The sequence below is a fragment of the Peromyscus maniculatus genome, chromosome 3 (assembly GCF_049852395.1).
Source record: "Peromyscus maniculatus bairdii isolate BWxNUB_F1_BW_parent chromosome 3, HU_Pman_BW_mat_3.1, whole genome shotgun sequence".
NCBI classification, from domain to species: domain Eukaryota; kingdom Metazoa; phylum Chordata; class Mammalia; order Rodentia; family Cricetidae; genus Peromyscus; species Peromyscus maniculatus.
In genome coordinates, this window is record NC_134854.1 from 50,081,672 (window position 1) to 50,103,085 (window position 21,414).

The following is a 21,414-nucleotide window of genomic DNA, read 5'->3' on the forward strand; positions in this document are numbered from 1 at the left end:
AACCAGAGGGAAAATGGCAAAATCCAATCAATTTCTCCCAATTAACTCTTCATCTCCAACTCTTTAGTAGGGGTGTTTCTTCTCATCTTATATTTTGTATTTTAATGTATAAAGAACTGTGAGTCTGTATTAACTAGCAGGGACACTTTTGCAAGAAATTCTCTGAACTGTAAGCTGCAAGGTGGTGCACAATGCTACCCAGGGTATAAAATCACCTGTGTGAATAAATGCTCAAACATGCTGCTATTTGGGTTTATTCTCATGACTGACAATTGGGAAGTGGAAAAAATTGAAGGATACTATTTTAAATGCTGATCTTTACATCCAGCCAAATTCAGGTGCGTCTGGGAGAACACAACATTGATGTCCTTGAGGGTAGTGAGCAATTCATTAATGCGGCTAAAATCATCCGCCACCCCAACTATAACAAAAGCACATATGATAATGACATCATGTTGATTAAGCTGAATTCACCTGCCACCCTCAACTCTCGAGTGTCCACTGACTCTCTGCCAAGTTCCTGTCCATCATCTGGTACTAAGTGTCTGGTGTCTGGCTGGGGCAACACCCTGAGCAGTGGCAGTATCACTGGGACTTGATTCCAAAATGTGAGAAGACTAGATGGGAAAGGCATGCTGGGAGCAAGGTGGTCCAAATTCTCACTCAAGGGAAGGTTCTCAGGATAGATTTAGATACGGGCAGTCTTAAAATGCACAAATCAGAGGGAAGAAAATACTTGTGCTGAGACCATACAGTAGACACAACAAAAAATGAACTATTAGAAAAACTCAAAGTGGTCAATTGAAATGGGGGATGTAAGTAGACATCTCCAAAAATGTTCTCCCAAATTATAAGTCAAGGGGAATTAAAAGACAGAGGAAGGGTTAAGAAAGAGGAAGAAGGTTGGGAACGATGCTTCCAAGATCACTGGATAATCTTCCATTTTCATTCTTGTGATTGACAGCCAACTACCCATCTCTGCTTCAGTGTCTTGATGCCCCCGTCCTCTCTGATAGTTCTTGCAAAAGTGCCTACCCAGGCAAGATCACCAGCAACATGTTCTGCCTGGGCTTCCTGGAGGGTGGAAAGGACTCCTGCCAGGTGAGTTTATTTGTGGTTATTCTCCTTCTTACTCATTCTCTCTCTTCATTTACTTCTGCTTTTCTGGAAAAAGGGAGAAGAACCTTAACAGCATCTCGGAGACTGTTGATGAGGGAAAAGTGTAGATTTTGAATAAATTATAAACTCTGTCTATGATATTGATGATTAGGACTAAATGTAAAAATGATACACAGAAATTACTATAAACATTCCATCTGACCATGTACCTCAAAAGCTTTATTGTAGATTTTACCTTTGAAAAAGAACAAAGCTTTTGAGATAGCATTTGGTCTCCCTGGTTCTCACATTGTCATGGATTGATAAGCTGACAAGGAAAGAAGTGGGTCTATAAGAAAGGAAGCTATAGAATATTAGCATTCTAAGAAGACTGAAGCTTGAGTTTCTGGGTGCAGAGGAGTTATTTTATGGAGAATCTACGAAAATGGCCCAAGATAATGGAGTAAAAGCTTGAAGCCCATCCTCTCAATTAGACATATGTGAGAGTGCTTATTATATTTTCTGTTATTCAGGGTGACTCCGGCGGCCCTGTGGTCTGCAATGGAAAGCTCCAGGGTGTGGTTTCCTGGGGCTATGGCTGTGCGTTGAAGGGAAAACCTGGTGTCTACACCAAGGTCTGCAACTATGTGAGCTGGATTCAGAAGACTATTGCTGCCAACTAAACACCTTGATCTCTTCATAAACCATTTCTTTGTAGTCAAATTCACCGTCCTTCTATGCCCCCATCTCAATAAAAACATTTTCTTCTTACTATATCTGTCTATGTATGGTTATTGCTTGATAATGATGAACTTTCTTTTAAAATTTACTGCTAAAGGAGAAAAAGCACGGAGATTTGGATTATTTTATAAAGACAATTGGGAACGTTATATAGTATCTCATCCAAATATCATTTGGTAATTTATTAATATATTTAATAGATTTTATTTGAATATTTGGCTATAATATATTCTTTCTTATGACCCAAAGTGGTAGATCTAATGTTAATTATTTATAATAGATTATGTTAAAGATGCAGAGATAAAAGCAATGGCTAAAATCATAGGAATGGTTAATATTGGAATATTTCTTCCTTGCTATTCTTCAGTCAATCCAAAACTCTATATACTTCACTTTTGCAAGGATTCACCCACCTGTAGTGTGGTCTGCCAAATATCTTGTTTTTAACCAGGCTAGTACTTCTGCAGCAAATGCAGTGTTCAGAGATCCTTCTCAGCCACATCTCAAACTTCAACTTAAATGCTGCACTCGAAACCTTCCCGCAATTAAATGAAATCATTTCAGATAAAATAGGCATATTAACCTGAGGTCATAAGTCTCAGAGGTCTTGCTGTTATTCTTCAGTCCTGCCAGACAGAGGACCACACTCTTAGTTTCTCATCAACTCTCCCCAAAAAACACCAATGCACAGATATCTGATAGAAGTGTGTGAACGAGAAGCCCCTACAATAATTCCTGTGATTATCTGGTATGTGTTGGTCAAGCGGTGGCACTCGTGGCATGCTGGAAGAGGAGAGTGCTGATCAGAAGAATCACAAGCCATAGTTACCTTTTTAGAGCTTTATTGGGAGAGAGAGGGAGAGAGGGAGAGAGGGAGAGAGGGAGAGAGAGAGGGAGAGAGAGAGAGAGAGAGAGAGAGAGAGAGAGAGAGAGAGAGAGAGAGAGAGAGAGAGAGAGAGAGAGAGAACAGAAGGAGAGAACGTGGAAAGAGAAAGGGACGCACAGAGGGCCCACATGCTTTTTAGGCTGGGACTCTGTCACAGGCTGGTGACATAATTAGGGACAGAATACTTACAGTATGGCCATGAGAAAAAAAAGCATAGCATCCTTGGATACACAGTGTAACACGAATTGCTAAAGGATCTTATTAATAGAAAACCCAGAGTCAGACATTGGGGTGAAAGATGAAAGATGAGAGAAGCAGAGCAAGCCAGCCACAAGTTCTTACCTCTACAACATCCTCAGTCTAAAGTAAAAGACTTCCTGTTTACTCATGCCTTATATACCGTTCTGTGTCCTGCCATCTTACTTACTTCCTAGTGCTGGGATTAAAGGCATGTGCCATCACACCTGGCTCTGTTCCCAGTGTAGCCTTGAACTCAGAGATCCAGATTGATCTCTGCCTCCTAAATGTTAGGATTATAGGTGTATGCTAGCACTACCTGACCTCTATGTTTAATATAGTGGCTGGCTTTGACCTCTGATCCCTAGGCAAGCTTTATTGGGTATACACAATATATTACCACAACACAGAATAATTTTGAACAGGAAATCTGTAACAAAAATTTCAGAAACAGAATAGATTCTACAGCACACACTTCTATCTCATAGTCCAAGAGACACTAAGACCGGGACACTAGCAGTTCTGGGGAGACATAGTTTCCTGGTTTCCTAATGTACTCTCTTATTGTGTATCAGTGTCTTCCTTGTGGCCCTGGGAGCTGTCTCTGATGTCCTCTTTCTTGGTAAATAAGCTGACCATCAGCCTAGAAGCACAAGCTCTCAAGTTCATCTAAACCAGATTACCTCTCAAGGATCCACATTTTTGGTGTCATAGAGCCTAGGGTTAATACTTTGATATAGAAATCCCAGGGAAACATAACTATATTGTCCATATGAAATATATCAGGAAAAGAGAGAAAAAGCTCCTTGGAGTCATCAATTTTCAATTTTTATATCTCTTAATTAATGGCCTTCAAAGAGAGATGCTTTAAGTTCTTAGTAGTGCATTTCACTACACCTTGAGTGAAGCCAAAGGTCCTTAGCCTTGCATGCAAGACTTAACTATTCCATCACAACAAACCTTTTCAGTCTTGTTCGTGAAGTTCTCCCTGTAAAACTTGGTTTTATTTTTTAAATTAGCATGCAAAGTAACAAGCTTCCTTATGGCATCTCCCCATCTCTCCACCCCACCCTTCCTCCTTTTAATTATATTTATTAATTCCTTCATTTCCAGAATTCCTGTTTGCTTCTGTTTTTCAGTGTCCCAAGATCCTTACTAAACTTTTCCATCATGGTTTTAAATTTTCCCTCCAAGGCTCTTATTTTCATCCACTTTGGTAACTTTCTTGTCTAGGTCTTGAACTGTGTGTAATTCCTTGTGTAGGTACTAAAGTAAATTCCTTATCTTCTGAAAGCTTCTTCTGGCATTTCAACGACCTCATCCACTCGGTTTTCCAGTACTGAGAATGTATCAGTTTGTGACAGTGTCCCTGTTGAATGCCACCTCACATCTTCTTTGCTAAATTTTAGATATCTGTTAGAGTGTATGTGTCCTACACTTTGCACTTTGCCTTCCTTCTTTCTTTTTTCTTTCTTCCTTTCTTTCTTTCTTTCTTTCTTTCTTCCTTTCTTTCTTTCTTTCTTTCTTTCTTTCTTTCTTTCTTTCTTTCTTTCTTTCTTTTTTTGCTTATTTTATTTCATGCAAGTTCTCTGTCCTTGGATTTATGTTCATGGAAAGCTGACTATAGAAAAATTTGTTGGGTCCGGGGTCTCGCAATAATGGGAAACAAACTACCAAAGTCTATTAAACCAGAAACAAACTTTATTCTAGAAAAATAAAAAGTAGTTATAAAACACCGTGGGGCACAAAAGCTTATTGGCTAGCTGAGACCATAGCCAATGTTGGAATTCTGAGGCTGTGGTTATAGAGGTGGGTACTGGCCTCCTTTTATAGTATCAGGCATGAGGTGTATGCTTGGAGTCACATAGAAATATCAGGCATGGGATGCATGTTAGAAGTCACATAGAAACAACTATTAAAAGTTAACTTTGGTCCAGGTAGTTGTTGGCTATAAGGGGCAATCGGGTTAAAAGTTAACCCCTGACTGTTGACAGCGGAGCTGGCTGTAAAGCAGAGAACCATTGTTAGCAGTTAACCTTTAAAGCTCATGACTGTCAGTTTTCATCTCTTAAGCTTAAAATTTTGTATTTCTATATTCCTGGACACTTCAAATTATAATAGTTATACAGTAGTCCCATTGTCAGGTATGGGAGAAGATATTTCAACAGTTCACTGGTGTCCCCTAAAATGTTTGGAGACTGGGACACTAAATTACTGTTTGGAGAAAAACGTTTATAATTTTTTGTTTTATTCTGATTACTGGTTTTGATTTTTTCCAGGGTTAGGGAAAGGTCCAAAGGTATCAATATTTAAATAGGGATCTGAATGCAAAATGGGACAAGAAGAGATAAAGAGTGAAATGGAAAGTATATATGTTAGAGATTTGAAAAGCAGTAGATAAAATAGTGTATGCTAGGTTTTCAAAAAATGACAGCCTTAAAAGCCTTTTCCAATAAGATACAAGTTACAACATATCAAGATTAAATGTACATAAATAAATAAATGATAGATGTTTAATAATAATTTATATATATAAAACAAAAAGAAAATTTTGATACTAAAATAGCATGAACACAAATGGATGACACATGAAAAAGAGGGCATTATGTTGTCAGTTAATGTTTTTTCCTATTCGAGGAGGCATGGCCCTGTGGTTACCTTATTTCTACTGGTCAAATTATTACACCAAGTTTGATGACAAACTTCCGGACTGATTCAGGTCCTTCATGTAAAATGAGGTCATTTTTACGATGACTTAAGTAAAGCTTCCCACTGAACTGTTTGCCCCCTCTAGACATTTTGATAGTGAATGAATAAATTTGTGGAATTTTTATGTGGCACTTTCTTTCGAAGCACCACATTTGTAATCTTTGTACTTGGGAGGTGAGATGAAGGCAAGATTATCAACAGTTCAAGGATAGCCTCAGAAACACAGACATGAAGCTACCTGGGCCACTTGACTCAATTACAAACAAAGTAAAATGTTTGCAGAGACTCAATGAAGCTCCTTTACTATGAGTTCGTGAAAAATGAACATCACATTATACACTTCCAACAACCAATACATGAATTGTATAACAAACAAAATGAATTAGAACAAAGCAAGAAAGAGAAAAGTAGACCGGCATTTAACATGAAAAATATTATATCCTGCAGCATCAAGTCCAGTAGCCATGGCATATGGTACTTTAATATGAATAAGTAGACCTGTAGTTTTGCCGCCTTTACCCTTCATGAACCTCTCTTGGTCTGGGTATATTCACAGCCTTCAAATTTCCTCTCTCTATATTCTATGTTCCTGGAAATTCTAAGGTTTTATATCTTCTGTGTTATAAGTTTCACCATCACAGTTGGACAAGGCAGACTCTAAGGGAATTCCTACAGGTAATATGTGTTTATCTAGGCTCTCTAGTTTTCCTTTGAAATCTGGGTAGAAGCTTCCACAACATTGCACCAGTTGCATTCTGCACGCTTCAAAACCATCATCAAGTGAATGACATCAAATTTTGCCAAAAACACAACTGTCTAGGTTCAAATGAATCATTTTTGCAAACTCTATAAATTTGGTTTGATAAATATGCACACTTAAGGAAACAAGTTCCTAGGTGGTTGGGCCTAAGTCATACATTTAATGGTCATCTACCATGAGAAAGTAGGCTTCATCCGAGAGATGCACGGCTGCTTCATCATATGATAATAAGTCAATGTAATCAACCATATAAACAAACTGAGAGGAAAAAAAGAACATGTTCATGTGAAACATGCTGGAAAAACCTTTAACAAAATCCCATACCCCCTTGTGATAAAAATTCTTGGAGAGATCAGGGAAATAAAACACACTTAAACATAATAAAGGCAATTTACAGCAAGCCTATAGCCAACATCAAATTAAATGGCGAGAAACTTGATGTGCAATCTTAATTAGTCTTACTAATAAAAACCCAGAGTCAGATATCGGGGTAAACTCTGAACGATCAGATCAGAGAAGTAAAGGAGCAGCCACAGTCACCTCTTACCTCTCAGACTACTCAGACCAAAAAGGACTGAGCTCCTTTTCTGCCCACCTTACCAATTCCTCTCTCTGACCAGCCATATCACTTCCTGTCTCCTGTCTGTACAGACCTTCAAATCTCTATGGTTAACTAGTGGCTAGCTCCACCTTCTGATCTTTAGGCAAGCTTTATTTGTCAGAACACAAACAAAATATCACAACAGAAACTCAAAGCAATTCCACTGAAATCAGGAACAAGATAAGGCTCTACACAATCTCCATATCTGTTCAATATAGGACTTGAAGTTCTAACTAGAGTAATAAGAGAAAGGAGATCACATGAATACAAATTTAAAAAGTAGAAGTAAAGTATCACTATGTGCAGCTGATATGATAATATACATAATCCACCTAGAAATTCTACTGGGGGAACTCCTACAATGGATAAATACCTTCAGCAAAGTGACTAAATATAAGATTAACTGAAAAAAAATCAGTACCTCTCCTATATATACACTACAAACAGGCTGAGAAAGAAATCAGGGGAAAATACCCTTCACAATAGCCATAAATAATATAAAATACCTTGGGGTAACTCTAACCAAGTAAATGAAAGACATGTATGACAAGAACTTCCAGTCATTGAAGAAGGAAATTGAAGAAGATATCAGAATATGGAAATGATCTCCAATGGTCATGGATCTGTAGGATTAACATAGTAAAAATGGCCATTTTATCAAAAGCAGTTTACAAATTCAGTACATCAAAATTCAAACATAATTCTTTACAGACCTTTAAACAACAATATTCAAATTCATATGGAAAAATAAAAAAATCCAGAATAGCTAAAGCGATACTATACAAGAGCAGAACCATCCCTGATTCCAAGCTGCACTATAGAGCTGTAGAATGAAATCCGCATGGTATTGGCATAAAAACACACATATTGACCAACAGAATCAAATTGAAGACCCAGACATAAATACACACACCTATGGACCTGATTTTTGATAAATAAATCAGAAATATACAATGAAAAAAGGAAGTTTCTTGAACAAATAGTGCTGGTCTAACTGGATGTCAGCATTTAGCAGAGTGCAAATAGATCCTTATCTATAACCCTGTACAAAACTCAAGTCCAAGTGCATCAAAGACCTCAATGTAGAACCAAATACACTGAACCTGATAGAAAAGAAATTGGAGAATTTCCTGGAAAGCATTGACACAGGGGACAATTTCTTAAACAAAACATTTATAGAACAGGTATTAAGACCAACAATTAATAAATAGGAACTCATAAAACTGCAAAGCTTCTGTAAGGCAAGGATACTGTCAATAGAACAAAATGACAGCCTAAAGACTGGAAAAAGATTTTCACCAACCCCACATCTGACAGAGTGCTAATATCAAAAATATATAAAGAATTCAAGAAACTAGAATCAACAAACCAAATAATTCAGTTTAAAAATAAATCTAAACAGAATTCTCAACAGAGGAATTTCAAATGGTAGAGAAACACTTTTAAAAATGTTCAACATCCTTAGCCATCAGGGAAATGCAAATCAAAATAACTCTGAGGCTGCATCTTACGCCTGTCAGAATGGCTAAGAATAAAAACACAAGCAACAGCTCATGCTGGTGAGAACATGGACTAAGGACTAATACCCCCCTATCTCTGTGGAATTGCGAACTTGTACAGAGACTTTGGAAATCCATGTGGCAGTTTCTCAGAAAATTGAGAATCAATCTACCTTAAGACCCAGCTATACCACTCCTGTGTATACACTCAATGGATGTTCCATCCTTACCACATGGACACTTGCTCAACTGTGTTTATAGCAGCTTAATTCATAGCAGCTAGAAACTGAAAGAAACCTAGATGTCCCTTGACTGAAGAATGGATAAAGAAAATGTGGTGCATTTATACAGTGGTGAATTACACAGCTGTTAAAGCAATGTCATCATGAAATTTGCAGGCAAATGGATGGAATTAGAAAAAAAAAGTCATCCTGTGTGGGCAACCCAGCCCCAGAAAGACAAACATGGTATTTATTCACTTATAGGTGGATATTAGCTGTAAAGTAGAGGATAACAATGCTACAGTCCACAGACCCAGGTATAACAAGGAAGGCTCAAGTGGGGATGCATGGAATAGATTTTGAGGGTGGACTACTGGAGGGTGGGGATAGGAACATAAGGGAACAGGTCTGGGGGTGGGGAGGAGAGTACTGGGAGAGATGACTGCAATTGGGGAAATTTTCTGGCATATGTAAAAACCTAGTGTAACAGAAACTCTCAGGGATTTACAAGGGTGTCCCTCGAGAAAACTCCTAGTAATGGGAGATTAAGAATCTGAACAGGCTATATTCTGTAACTAGGCAAGAATTTCAGTGTAGGGACTGGGACACCAACCCAGACACAAAACTTTAGACCTACAATTTCTCCTACCTGAAAGATGTGGTAAAGGTGGAGTGCAAGATGGAGTAAAGGTGGCAAAAAACACTGTGGTCACAATGACTGTCCCAATGAGACCCATGCCAAGAGAGGTAGCCCATCCCTGACACTGTCTAGAGAGCCAGGGAACAGGCTGGATAGTCCAAAGGCCAGGATAGAACCAAACAAGTCTAAAAAAAAAAGTCAATGAAATGATTCCTAAAGATACTGCTATACTCATAGACCAGAGCCTAGCACAGTCATCATCAGAGAGGTTTTATCCAGCAACCTGAAGGGGGCAGATATAGAGACCCACATCCAAACATTAGGTGGAGCTCAGAATCCTGCACAAGTGTAGGTGGATTTTTCCTTGGGCCACCAGCTCACAAAAAAAAAAAAAAAAAAAACAAGGAGACTTATTATTAATTATGAAAGCTTGGCCTTAGCTTGGGCTTGTTTCTAGCTCTTATAACTTAAATTGACCCATTTCTGTTAATCTACATGGTGTTGCATGGCTTGCAGCTTTTACCTTTCCTCCTGCATGTCTTGATTCCTCTGTGTCCAGCTATGACTCCCCCTTTCTTCTTCTCTCCAGAGCTCTCTGTCCCCAGAAGTCCTACCTAACCTCTTCCTGCCTAACTAATGGCCATTCAGCTCTTTATTAAACCAATCACAGTGTAAAGGAATATTTCACAACACAGAGAGGATGAGGAAGGATTGTAGGAGCCAGAGGGGTCAAGACACTACAACAAAACAGTGCACTGAATCAACTAAGCAGGCCTCATAGGGACTCACAGATACTCAACCAACAATCAGGAAGCCTATATGGGTCTGACCTACATCTTTGGCTTATTTGTTATAGTTGTGTAGCTTGATGTTGCTGTGGGACTCCTAATAGTGGAAGAAGGGGCTGTCTCTGACTATTTTGCCTGCACTGGGGACCCTTTCCTCCTACTGGTTGCTTTGACCAAACAATATGAGGGGAGGGGCCTAAGTTTATGATAACTTGACATGCCATGTTTGGTTGATATCCACGGGAGGTTTTCCCATTTCAATGGGAAAAGGAGGAGTGAAACTATGGGAGAGGGTATTTGGCTGGGGCAGGGGGCAGGGAGGGGAGTGGAAAGAGAGGCTGCCCTCCTCTCGTTCCAGTTTACCTGCTCTGTAAACTGCAATCTGAATGGAATATATGAGAGAAAAGTAAATTTAAAAAACAAACATGGAAATGCCAGAAACATGGTGTGTATAGAGGAAATTTGAAGCCTTGAGTAGACCAAGATCAAGAGAACACCCTGTTCATGTGGGCTAAACTATGAAATACAGTCCATAGTTTCATGAGTTGAATTGGATCCTCAGTTCATGGTCCAATTTTGGGAGGCGAGGTTGAGTCAGGAAAAGTGGTTAACAGGGCCATGTCTTTGTGTGTTATCTCAAGTCCTAATAGCTTCTCACTCTATGTTCTGGTTGCCATGAACTGCTGAGTCTTCTTTGCCAACAGCTTCTGCCACCATGATTTGCTGCACAAGTGTATGAAGCCAAGTAATGTAAGACTCAATCCTCTCAAAGCAAGAGCCCAGGTCATTCTTTCCTTCCTTAACTTGACTTTGCATGTAATTGTCATAGAACTACAAAATTCAACCACCACTTATTTATGGTTTCTCAAGTTCTTGGGACAATGTTGCAAGCTAACATGGAATCACCCACAAATATTTATTCTTCCTCTGTACCATATGGCTACTTGGCAGATATTTAAGAGTAGAAGTTTATAATGCAAGATTAGAAAACTATGGAGGATAATTTTTATATGCAAGCTTTCAATTCATTCTATAATTAGTATCTAATGGACACATGACTACACTAATGTCTCAGGGAAGAAAGAGTACTAATAGTTCTCAAATAACTTGAGTTTTTGTGGAAAGACACTTGAGAAGAAATTCAGGTATAAAAGGCTGTTCAGCCTGGTTATTACTCACAGCTTATAGAGAATTGTGAGCAAAAGGGAGACTAGACTAGTGTAAGAAATGAGCATTTATGAGTTCAATTGCTTAGAAACTACTGAGGTCATAGACCAAAGGATAACTTTCCTTTTTGAAGTAGAAGAAGAGCTTGCTGTCTAAGAGGTAGTGGCATTGTGGGCATAAAGGATCCAAGTGTTACAGAGTTATGCAAGCTTGTATCTATATCAGTAGGAAAACCTGGCCTTTGAGCCACTGTGTAGAAGGGTCAGATTGCATTAAGGTAGCTTGTGAGTGGGCTCTGCATGAAGCTATGGTTGAAGCTCAAGTGGATGTGAATAACTACAGTCTTAGATGGGCCAGGAGTATGGCTCATCTGCTGAAAAATGCTAGTAGTTTTGGGTTTCGCCTGCCTGGGAGATAATGTGTACCGTGTGTGGTAAGACAAGAGAGGTGGGCGGTCCAAGACTCTTGGAAAGCATATATATGATGCCAGGATGTGCTCCAGGTAGTTCACAAAAAGTATCATGAGTCAGTGCTCATTCTTCAGAGTCAAATTTTTTGATTGGTTCATTCTTTCCTTCCTATTTCAATGCCTCCTTTTTGGCATGGAAATGTCTTTCTTGGATCATTGATTTTGGAAACATGTAAAGCTTTGTGTATTTGTAGGAGCCTAGTGTGTACATGCTTTGTGTCTCAAAGGGGATTCTGGGCTTGGGCTTTTGATCACTTGGAACTGTTTTGAGAGTGAAGACTAATGAGATATTTACTTCTGTTTTGAAGCTGGGCCCTGAGAAATTTTTTGTAGCATCCTGAGCTTCCTAAGTCAATATGCTTCCTTTCCTTACCTCTGAGAATATAGTTATTCTTTTCTAAACCCTTCCATTTATTCCACTGTGTTTTTACTCAAGTCCATTTTGTTCTTCATTTCCATGCATCATTTAAAATTATCCCACAAAGCATTTGTAGGCTCTTTTATAACGATTATGTAGTTTGGTAATCCATGAACAAATGATGATTAGAGGAAAGCAAGTGAGAAAACATAACTGATCTAAAAATGCAATTGACCACTCTATACTAAAGGCCACATGACAGTAGTGGAGTTAATACACATACTGAAAAACTTTTTAATGTATAATTGTTGTTGGACATGGATGTAATTCATATGCAGTCTGTATTTGAGTGAATGTTTGGGTGAATTGAGGTGACTCAAGCCAAAATTTAGAGGAAAAATATATTTAAAAAGAATTCTTCAATGGTTTTAGAGATGCTCAGAGGTAAAGAGCATATACTATTCTTATATAACCCCAGAGTTTGGCTCCCAGTAAACATGTCAGCCAGCGCTCAAATCCCAGTATATGCAGAACAATGGACTATAACACCTCTTTCCTCTACAGGCACCTGGCTTATATGTATGCACCTCCATGCCGGCACATATATATTTGTAATTGGGAAAAAAAAATCTTAAAATTTCTTCATCTTGAGTTTGCAGTCATTAGGTACCATAGAGATTCTCAGCTTTTAGAAAATTAAGAAAAAAGTAAGGAAGACACAGCACTGTGTCTTAGAGCATACAAGACACAAGGCATCAGGACTGTTCATGCTGAAATTCAGTATGTCAAAGAAAATACTTGGATAACTTGATAATGTGTAATAATTGCAGTTTTAGGTTATCTATCTTAAGTTATAAATATACAATCTGCCATGAAGCAAGTCTGAACAGGTGTGTGTGGTAGCTATGTCTTAAAATAAATTGTATCCTACCTACTAATAAAGCATTAACATTTTTTTTTGGAAAAAATAGTGATAATTGTAAGCACATTCAACACTGTATCCCATATACTTCACACACTATAGAAGGACATAAGTAAATCCTTATTGTCAGTTGAATGTTTGTTTGTTTACACTGTTCTCAACTCTCTGACCATATTCTCATTTAGCAACAAGTTCTCAGAGAGCACCAAATAATATGATTGTAGTGGGTACCCATTCCAGCTTTGATCTGGAAGTTCCAACCCGCATTGAGGCTTTGGTAACTGTCACGTCTATAAGGCAGGGACAAGGGAGGACCCCGAAGACCTGAGATCCGGATGCATTGGCACTCTTGGTTCCTGGACCCTGGACGCTGGAGGTAGACCAAGCAGAGTTCTCTAGAGAACACCGGCAGACTGTGCCAGGCCTTTCCCAGACTCTGTAAACTATCCATTCATATTTAAGTTACCCCACAAAATAAACTTCCTTTTAACTACATGGAGTAGCCTTAATAATTTCACCAATATAGGATGCAAGAATAAAACACTCACAGGTACAGAGCAGGAGAAAATGTATTTATTTTGGCCTCATTTCAGGAGGGGGAGGAAAGAGAAATGGATAAGGAACTGGTGATTCACATAAGGGAAGAAGCTCAGTTGGCAGCCATGGTCTCCCGAATCCAGCTCAGGTAGTTGCAGACCTTGGTATAGACACCAGGTTTGCCTCTCAGGGCACAGCCTGCACCCCAGGAGACAATGCCCTGGATCTCTCCATCGCAGATGACAGGGCCACCAGAGTCACCCTGGTCAGAAAGAAAAGACCATTATCACATGCTTATGCTGATGTGAACAAATGGACTTCAAGAGGGTTTCCCCTTATCATGGCGCTAGTGTGGCAGGTATTGACACCCTGAGAAGCAATGCAGACTCCATGTCTATCAACTTGTCCATTTCCTTTCCTTGTTCACCATTTCTCCATAACTGTATGCTTCCTAATTGACACACAAGGTCAGGAGAACCTGAGGGCTTTGGGTACTACTTTCTGTAATCCTTGCTGTCCTGCCAGAGTGGTCACATCCCATAAGACAGCTTCTCAGAAATTTGTTTTTATGTGATATTTACACCACACCATCTTCTGTACATATTTTACCATTGAGCTTAACCATCAATATCACAATGAGAAAACCTGTTTGATCTCTTGTTTTTCATCACAGGCTTTTGTAATCCAGCATGAAATCTTCCAGACATATGAATAGGCTTCTCAGCCAGGAAAAATATACAGAAGAGAACAGAGGGACTGCAAGTTTTGGGGAAGGACTGAAAGAACACTCACATCACAGGAGTCCTTTCCACCCTCCAGGAAGCCGAGGCAGAACATGTTGTTGGTGATCTTGCCTGGGTAGGAATTTCTGCACGAACTGGCAGAAAGAACAGGGGCTTCCAGACACTGAAGGATTTCTGGGTATTTGCCTGTTGTGAGCAAAAATGGAAGAACATTCTGTATCTTCCATGAAATCTCTAATTTTCAATTTGCCAAACATTTGTCATTTAAAGATACTTTTGTTTTGTTTAGAAGGTGTTTGATTTTATTAATTTTAACTAACATGCTGTTCTTTTCATGACAATATCATCAATGGCTTAGACTTCAAATACTGAAACACGGTTTCCTCCAAGTGGTAGATACCTCAGGGAAAAACAAATACTTGGGCATCACTTCTACTTCTCACTTGAACTTTCACTTCCTTCACATCACTGATTACACCCACAAAATACCTCAGCATCTTGCTAATAGCTCATTCTTGTGTTTTCCACATTGTCTCAGAAAAGCAATTTTCTGGACTTTAGAGAGTATATTTCAATGTCACCCATATTGAAAACTTTTGGGAGTATGGCTCCCAGTGAGTATTTGGGCAAGTGGCCACCAATATACCTTTCATCTTTCATACTGTGCACATGGAACTCAGAGTCATTGACACTTACCTCCAAGGTTCACAGTGTTTCCCCAGCCAGACACAAGGCACTGAGCACCTGTAGATGGGCAGGATGTAGGCAGAGAGATTGTGGACACTTGAGAGTTGAGGGTGGCAGGTGACTTCAGTTTAATCAGCAGGATGTCATTGTCAACAGTGGTCTTGTTGTACTTTGGATGGCGGATTATCTTTTCTGGATCAATGAATTGCTCACCACCCTCAAGCACATGAATATTGTGTTCTCCGAGGCGAACCTGAAGGCTCCTGCATGAAAAGGTTAAGGATTTCTGAGTATCCCTGTTGAGCTGTTTCTCTTCCATGCTCAAAGTTCAGAGTGGAAGAACACAAACACCATCTTCTTAAACCATTTAGTCCAACAAGGACTATGCAGTTAAGGTAGTATTATGCCCTACCACCAATGTACAGCATAGAGGATTCCCTAGGGTGTGTCCTGTAAGTACAGATTTATAAAGGGCCATCCCCTTGGAGCTGGTAAGAGAGGACTGATGGGCCTTAGATTACAGGAATTTGAGTATTGTTCCCTTACCTTCCCTTATAGCAGTGAGCTGCAGACAGTACCCATTGGTCACTGATGAGGGAGCCACCACACTGATGGCCATAGCCATCATTCAAGGACACTTGGTAAGGAATGGAATGTTTTGGACAGGCATAGCCTCCAATGATCTTGTCATCATCATCACCACCAGCAGGGAAAGCAACTGAGGAAGGAGTTTGGATCATTAGCACAAGACTTGCCTCAAACTTAGTCTTCTACATGATGTTTGTACAGAAATGACATGTATCTTCCTGTTGAGTAACATATACTTGTAGTATTTTAAAGGTATCATTTCCTAACTTTAGCAATACTCTTTTGATATCACTGCTTATAGAATCTAAACATGAAAAGGATATCTTCACACATTTGCAATATGTGTGTCTATATGTGTACCTCTCTCTCTCCCTCCCTTTCTCCTGTGTGTGTGTGTGTGTGTGTGTGTGTGTGTGTGTGTGTGTGTGTGCGCGCGCGCGTTCGTGTGTGTTTGTGTGTGTAGCATAGTGCCTTTGTGGAGGACAAAAACAACTTCCAAGTGACCACTCCATCTGTTCACTGCATGTCTCCCAGCATCTTTCCTGGGTCCTAAGACTTAGGGGCAAGCACCTTTATATAAGGATAAATTTTCCAGGCCAGATAATGTACTTTAATCTATTTTTTAGTCTTCTTTATACCTAATACATACAGAGATTGAATGAGTTAATTTTTTGGATACAATTTGTATACACCATTTAATCACCATCCTTTGATTTGCTTCCCAGAACTTCACTTTTATTCTAATTATCTACTGGACATATATCAATACATTTAGCATTTTTAATGAAGACTGGTTTCCTAGTTTTGGAAAATAATATTTTATTATTCATACTGAATTCCATAATTTTATATGCTTTATATAGATGATATCTTCCCCTAAGTTTTCTTATGAAGACTGTAATCAATCTCTCTGGGATACATCCCAATAGTTAAATTTAATGGTGATGTTTCCAAATATAAGAAAATTTACTAAACCAAAAGCCATTTGAATCCTAAGAATTTAGTTTTAAATTTAGAGATTTTGATAAAAAAAAAGAAATTTTTGTTCTTCATTATTGAATGACAGTATAATAAAAGACTGATTTCATTAGTAACAATTTTGAGAGACAGGGTCTAATGTTTTTAATCTGTGGGTAATAGCATATCTCTTGTAGTTATAATAACTCTGTGTAAATCAGCAGACCTTAATCTTCCGTGGACTCTGGATTTAATTTTCTCACCATCTTCTTGGAGCAGACAGTTATTCCAGTTATTTACACTACCCTATAGAGAGGGAAGGCACACACTTGGGTCATGTGTCCTTTCTTTTCCTGACTAAGCCATAGAACACATAAGTGTAGGAAATAGTGTTGGTGGGTCACTTGAAGGTCCTTGCACATGGAGTATGTACTCAAAATGGCCTTTACTGTTTTCCCACCCACAAATCACAAACTTGCATGTATGATAGAATCCTTGTGAAACATTCCTTTAAAGACTCACCAGCAGCTCCCAGGAAAGCAAAGAAGATGAAGATCTTCATGGCTTCTCAGTGTGTCTGGAGTAGGTACTAGGATGAAGGCTTTTCCTTCACAGCTATTTATACCTCTAGTTTTGGCTTCAACATCCAGGACCACAGTGCCAAAAAGGGTGATATCATTGAACACACAAAAACACAAATTTAGAGTTCTGTTCTATGATTGATGGAAGGTGATTCAGCATCAAGTTTCCACATCCCCTTTCCTCCCAGTTTTCCATAAAGGTAATGGGAATGGAAGTAACAACTCCAGCTGGTGGCTATGCATTCTTCTAGTAGGAAAGCACACTGTAGAAAGACCAAAGGTCAGGTTCAAGGTTTCCAGAAATCTAGACACAATTCACAGGAACCCTTTTCCCCTGGGAACTTAGAAATGTGTCTTCTTTATAAGTACAGCCTTGTGCATTTCACCTGCTGTGTTTAACTAATATTATGTCTTTTATGATTATATACATTTTGTAAGGTTTGTTTTAGATTTCAATTTGATATTATCTTCCTATTGTTAAAAAACAACCTGTACTAAATAGAAAAAAAAGAACAAATTTGAAAACAATTGTAAGCTATTCCTTATTTTCTTACTAAATAGAAAAAAATTTGAGAAACCACACATTTCTTATAGATAGGGGTGTTGTTATTAGTAAATTATGCTAGTTAGGAAATAGAAACTTAAAGCCTGAGAAAAGCTTCACCTGTAAGTATTCTGTTAGCTATTTTGGAAATGATTTAAATTCATTTCTCACTATGAAACATCCATGAGCTTTTGGGTGTCAGTTTCAAAAATTTTTGGTCAACTATGAAATGTACCTCACAGTCTTGTGTGTTAAATAACTCTTCCACAGTTTATAGGACTACTTTGGGAGGTGGTGTACAATTGGAGGATGTAGCATATAGGACCATAACTTTCTATATCTAGTCCTAATATGTTCTCATTCTTTGTTTTCTCCCTGTTACAAAGTCATGGATCTCCCCTGCCAGCAATTTCTACCACCATAGTTTACTACCCACCTACATGAAGCCAAGTAACATTAGACTCAAACTTATCAAACACCAAGCCCTGATAAGGTTGTCTTCTCTTAAGTTGTCACATAACATGATGTTTACAGAGATACAAAAGTTGTTTGATATCAGTGCCAAATACAAAAAATTCACTGATAAGATACAATCCTTAGAAAGACCTACTAATTAAACTAAGAAAAATATTCAAACACAGAGGCATTTTAGTGCAGAACCACTGCACTATTACATTATGAAACTGAAGAAGGATGGCCCAAGGTTATTAGAAAAGCAACCTTAATTTATGTACCTTTCAAGAACAACCACTAGATGATAGCCATCCCTAAAGCAATTTGTAAATTAATTGGGATCATATAGAAATGTTAGATATGAAGAGATTTAAGGAAGCAGTAGATTCCTGTGATATTCATTCAACCTTTGTAAAGCAGATGTTACATTTAAATTCATGGGCCATTTGGAAGAGGATTATTCCACAAGACTGGAAAGATTTAGGTACAGCTGTATTGGAAGCTAGTCTTTGGTTACAATGGAAAACATGGTAGAGAAGAAGAAGATAGGGTCATAGAACAATGAAGTAGGGCTAAAGATAGGGAAATTTCCCAATAAGAGATCCTCAGTTGGGCCCAGTTTGCTGATTTTCAAAGACAGATTACATTTGATGATCACATCTTGACTGTAGCTTGAGTTTTCCTGCCTGGCTTACATTCAGGACAAATCTCTCTCACCCGCCAGTCCTACAGCCGCTCAGAACCAACCAAGTGAACACAGAGACTTATTTTGCTTCAAACTGTATGGCCGTGGCAGGCTTCTTGCTATCTAATTCTTTTATCTTAAATTAACCCATTTCCATAAATCTATACCTTGCCACATGGCTCATGGCTTACTGGTACTTTACATCTTCCTTGTCCTGGCGGCGGCTCCAGGCAGTCTCCTTCTGACTTCCTGTTCTTTTATTTCTCCTCTCTGTTAGTCCCGCCTATACTTCCTGCCTAGCCACGGCCAATCAGGTTTTATTTATTGACCAATCAGAGCAACTTGACATACAGACCATCCCCAAGCACACCCAAGTGCAGACCATCTCAGACACCTGCACTCAGGCCCATGGTCCTAATCATCCTCTATGTGGACCTGCTGGGTAAAGGCACAAGGAACCCAAGAACAGACTCCCACAGGATCCACTTGACTCTATGCCATATTGCAGTGTTAAATTCTTTGGACAGGGATGAAGGATCAGGAAAAATGATTGAGTCATTTATTAAAATTATACAAGGCCAAAAAAGAAGGCTTCACTGATTTTTTTTTACAAAGATTGACTTCAGATATAAATAAGCTGATATCATATCAAGAAGTTAGACAAATATTAATTGAATCTTTGGCTTTTGAAAACACTAATTCAGAATGTAAAAGGGTGATTAGATCATTAAAGGGATGATGGGCACCAATCGATGAATGGATTAGAAATACAGCTGATATTGGATCTCATGCCTATGATGATATTTGAATAGGTGAAGTGATTTTTTTTATTTTAAGAAAAATCAAAAGGTTAGATGTTTTAATTGTGGTAAACCAGGTCATCTGAAAAGAAATTGTAGGTGAGTCGTTCCTAGAAAAAAAATGGTTTTTCTAGAGATAACCTGAACAGAGGTCCCAGCCTTCTGGAATATGCAAAGGTATAGCAAAAGCCAAAGTTGGATGAATGACTGCAGATCAATATGGGCTAGGCAAGGTAACCCTTTGCTATCAGGAAACATTTTAGCAGCCTCTTGCAGGCCCTTTTGTCAAATTTGCTTTAATCATGCCCTTTCAGAATTGGGGAAACTCCCCCATGGAGCAATTAAAAGACTTAATGCCTGACATAAAAAAACCATACTGCTTTGGATGACAGAACAGCTTCATTTCGTAAAACACAATTTTCAGGAGAGGTCATGAAACAAGTATTTTGGCAAACTTCTATAATTGATCACAGACCAATGTTAAAAATAGAAATAAATTTCTTTAAAATTGAGGGTTTGGTAGACACAGGTTCAGATGTATCAATAATTGCACCAAAATCTTGGTATCCAAATTGGCCTTTTTAGGAGGTAAATATTCAGCTTCTAGGGATTGGGATTTTATCTCAAGTAAAACAGAGTGCAAGATTGTATATGGGTATAGGGTCAGAAGGACAGAAAGGAAAAGTAAAGCCCTATGTGGCTTACATAGAAATGAATTTATAGGGACATGATTTGTTACAGCAATTGAAAACACAGATTAACATTCCTCCAATCTCAGAAGCAAACCATAAACTAACATATGCTCCTAAAAATTATTAAAAGGTATTATCAAGAATAGTCACCAACCATTAAGGATGTACTTACGCAGGACACAACAGATGCTGAACTTTCAAAGGTACCAACAGCTCTACCATTAAAATGATTAACTGACAAACCTATCAAGGTGAATAATGGCCTTTGATACCAGAAAAATTACAGACATTAGAATAGCTAGTACAGGAGCAGCTAAATGCTCAAAATATTGAAGAATCAACAAGTCCTAGGAACTCTCATACATTGTCATTAAATAGAAATCTGGAAAATGGAGAATGATAATAGACCTAAGAGCTATTAATAAGGTGATTCAGCCAATGGACTCTTTACAGTCTGAAATTCACTTGCCTTCTATTACCTAAAAGAATGATCTAGTACAGTAATTGATTTAAAAGACTGATTTTTTACTATGCCTTTTCAAGAACAAGATAGAGAACAATTTGTCTTCACAGGGCCTACTTGTAACAATTCCCAGCCTGTTAAAAGATATCAGTGGAAAGTTCTTCCTCAGGGGTGTTAAACAGCCCCATCTTGTGTCAATATTTTGTAGAACAGCCATTAGAAATAATTGGTAAACAGTTTCCCCAATCTATAATTTAGCATTATAAGGATCAGATCTCACTAGCTGATTAAAATGCAAATATCAGATCCCATACAGGTCTACCAGGCCCTGTAGCACAAGGTAATGATAAAATTGATAGCTATTGGTAGGAATAGCTAATAATGTGCTAAAACCTCAGAATTTCATAAGAAACACTATGTTAATAGCAAAGATTTGAAAAAAAGATTTTTCCATCACATGACATTAAGCCAAGGAAACTATAAGGAAATGAGCTACTTGTTCTTGGTGTAACCAAACTACACTACCTGCAGGAAGTAACACAAAGGGTACTCAAAGAAACAAAATTTGGCTGATGGGCGTGTTTCATT

The 21,414-nt window shown here is 38.4% G+C and overlaps 2 protein-coding genes across 2 annotated transcripts; one reads left to right on the forward strand and one right to left on the reverse strand.

Annotated features, from left to right (window-relative positions):
• Positions 1-334: 334 nt before the first annotated feature.
• Positions 335-1,860, forward strand: LOC102906392 (cationic trypsin-3). Its single transcript, XM_006997099.2, has 3 exons — positions 335-582; positions 965-1,101; positions 1,632-1,860. Exons 1-3 carry the CDS (start codon positions 453-455, stop codon positions 1,779-1,781), a joined length of 417 nt encoding a protein of 138 aa, XP_006997161.2. The 5' UTR covers positions 335-452; the 3' UTR covers positions 1,782-1,860.
• Positions 1,861-13,664: 11,804 nt separating this feature from the next.
• Positions 13,665-16,060, reverse strand: LOC102906701 (trypsin-4). The gene is made up of 4 exons (XM_006997100.4): positions 15,610-16,060; positions 15,073-15,323; positions 14,426-14,562; positions 13,665-13,895 (listed from the first exon to the last, which is right to left on the reverse strand). Exons 1-4 carry the CDS (start codon positions 15,801-15,803, stop codon positions 13,746-13,748), a joined length of 732 nt encoding a protein of 243 aa, XP_006997162.3. The 5' UTR covers positions 15,804-16,060; the 3' UTR covers positions 13,665-13,745.
• Between the last annotated feature and the right edge of the window lie 5,354 nt (positions 16,061-21,414).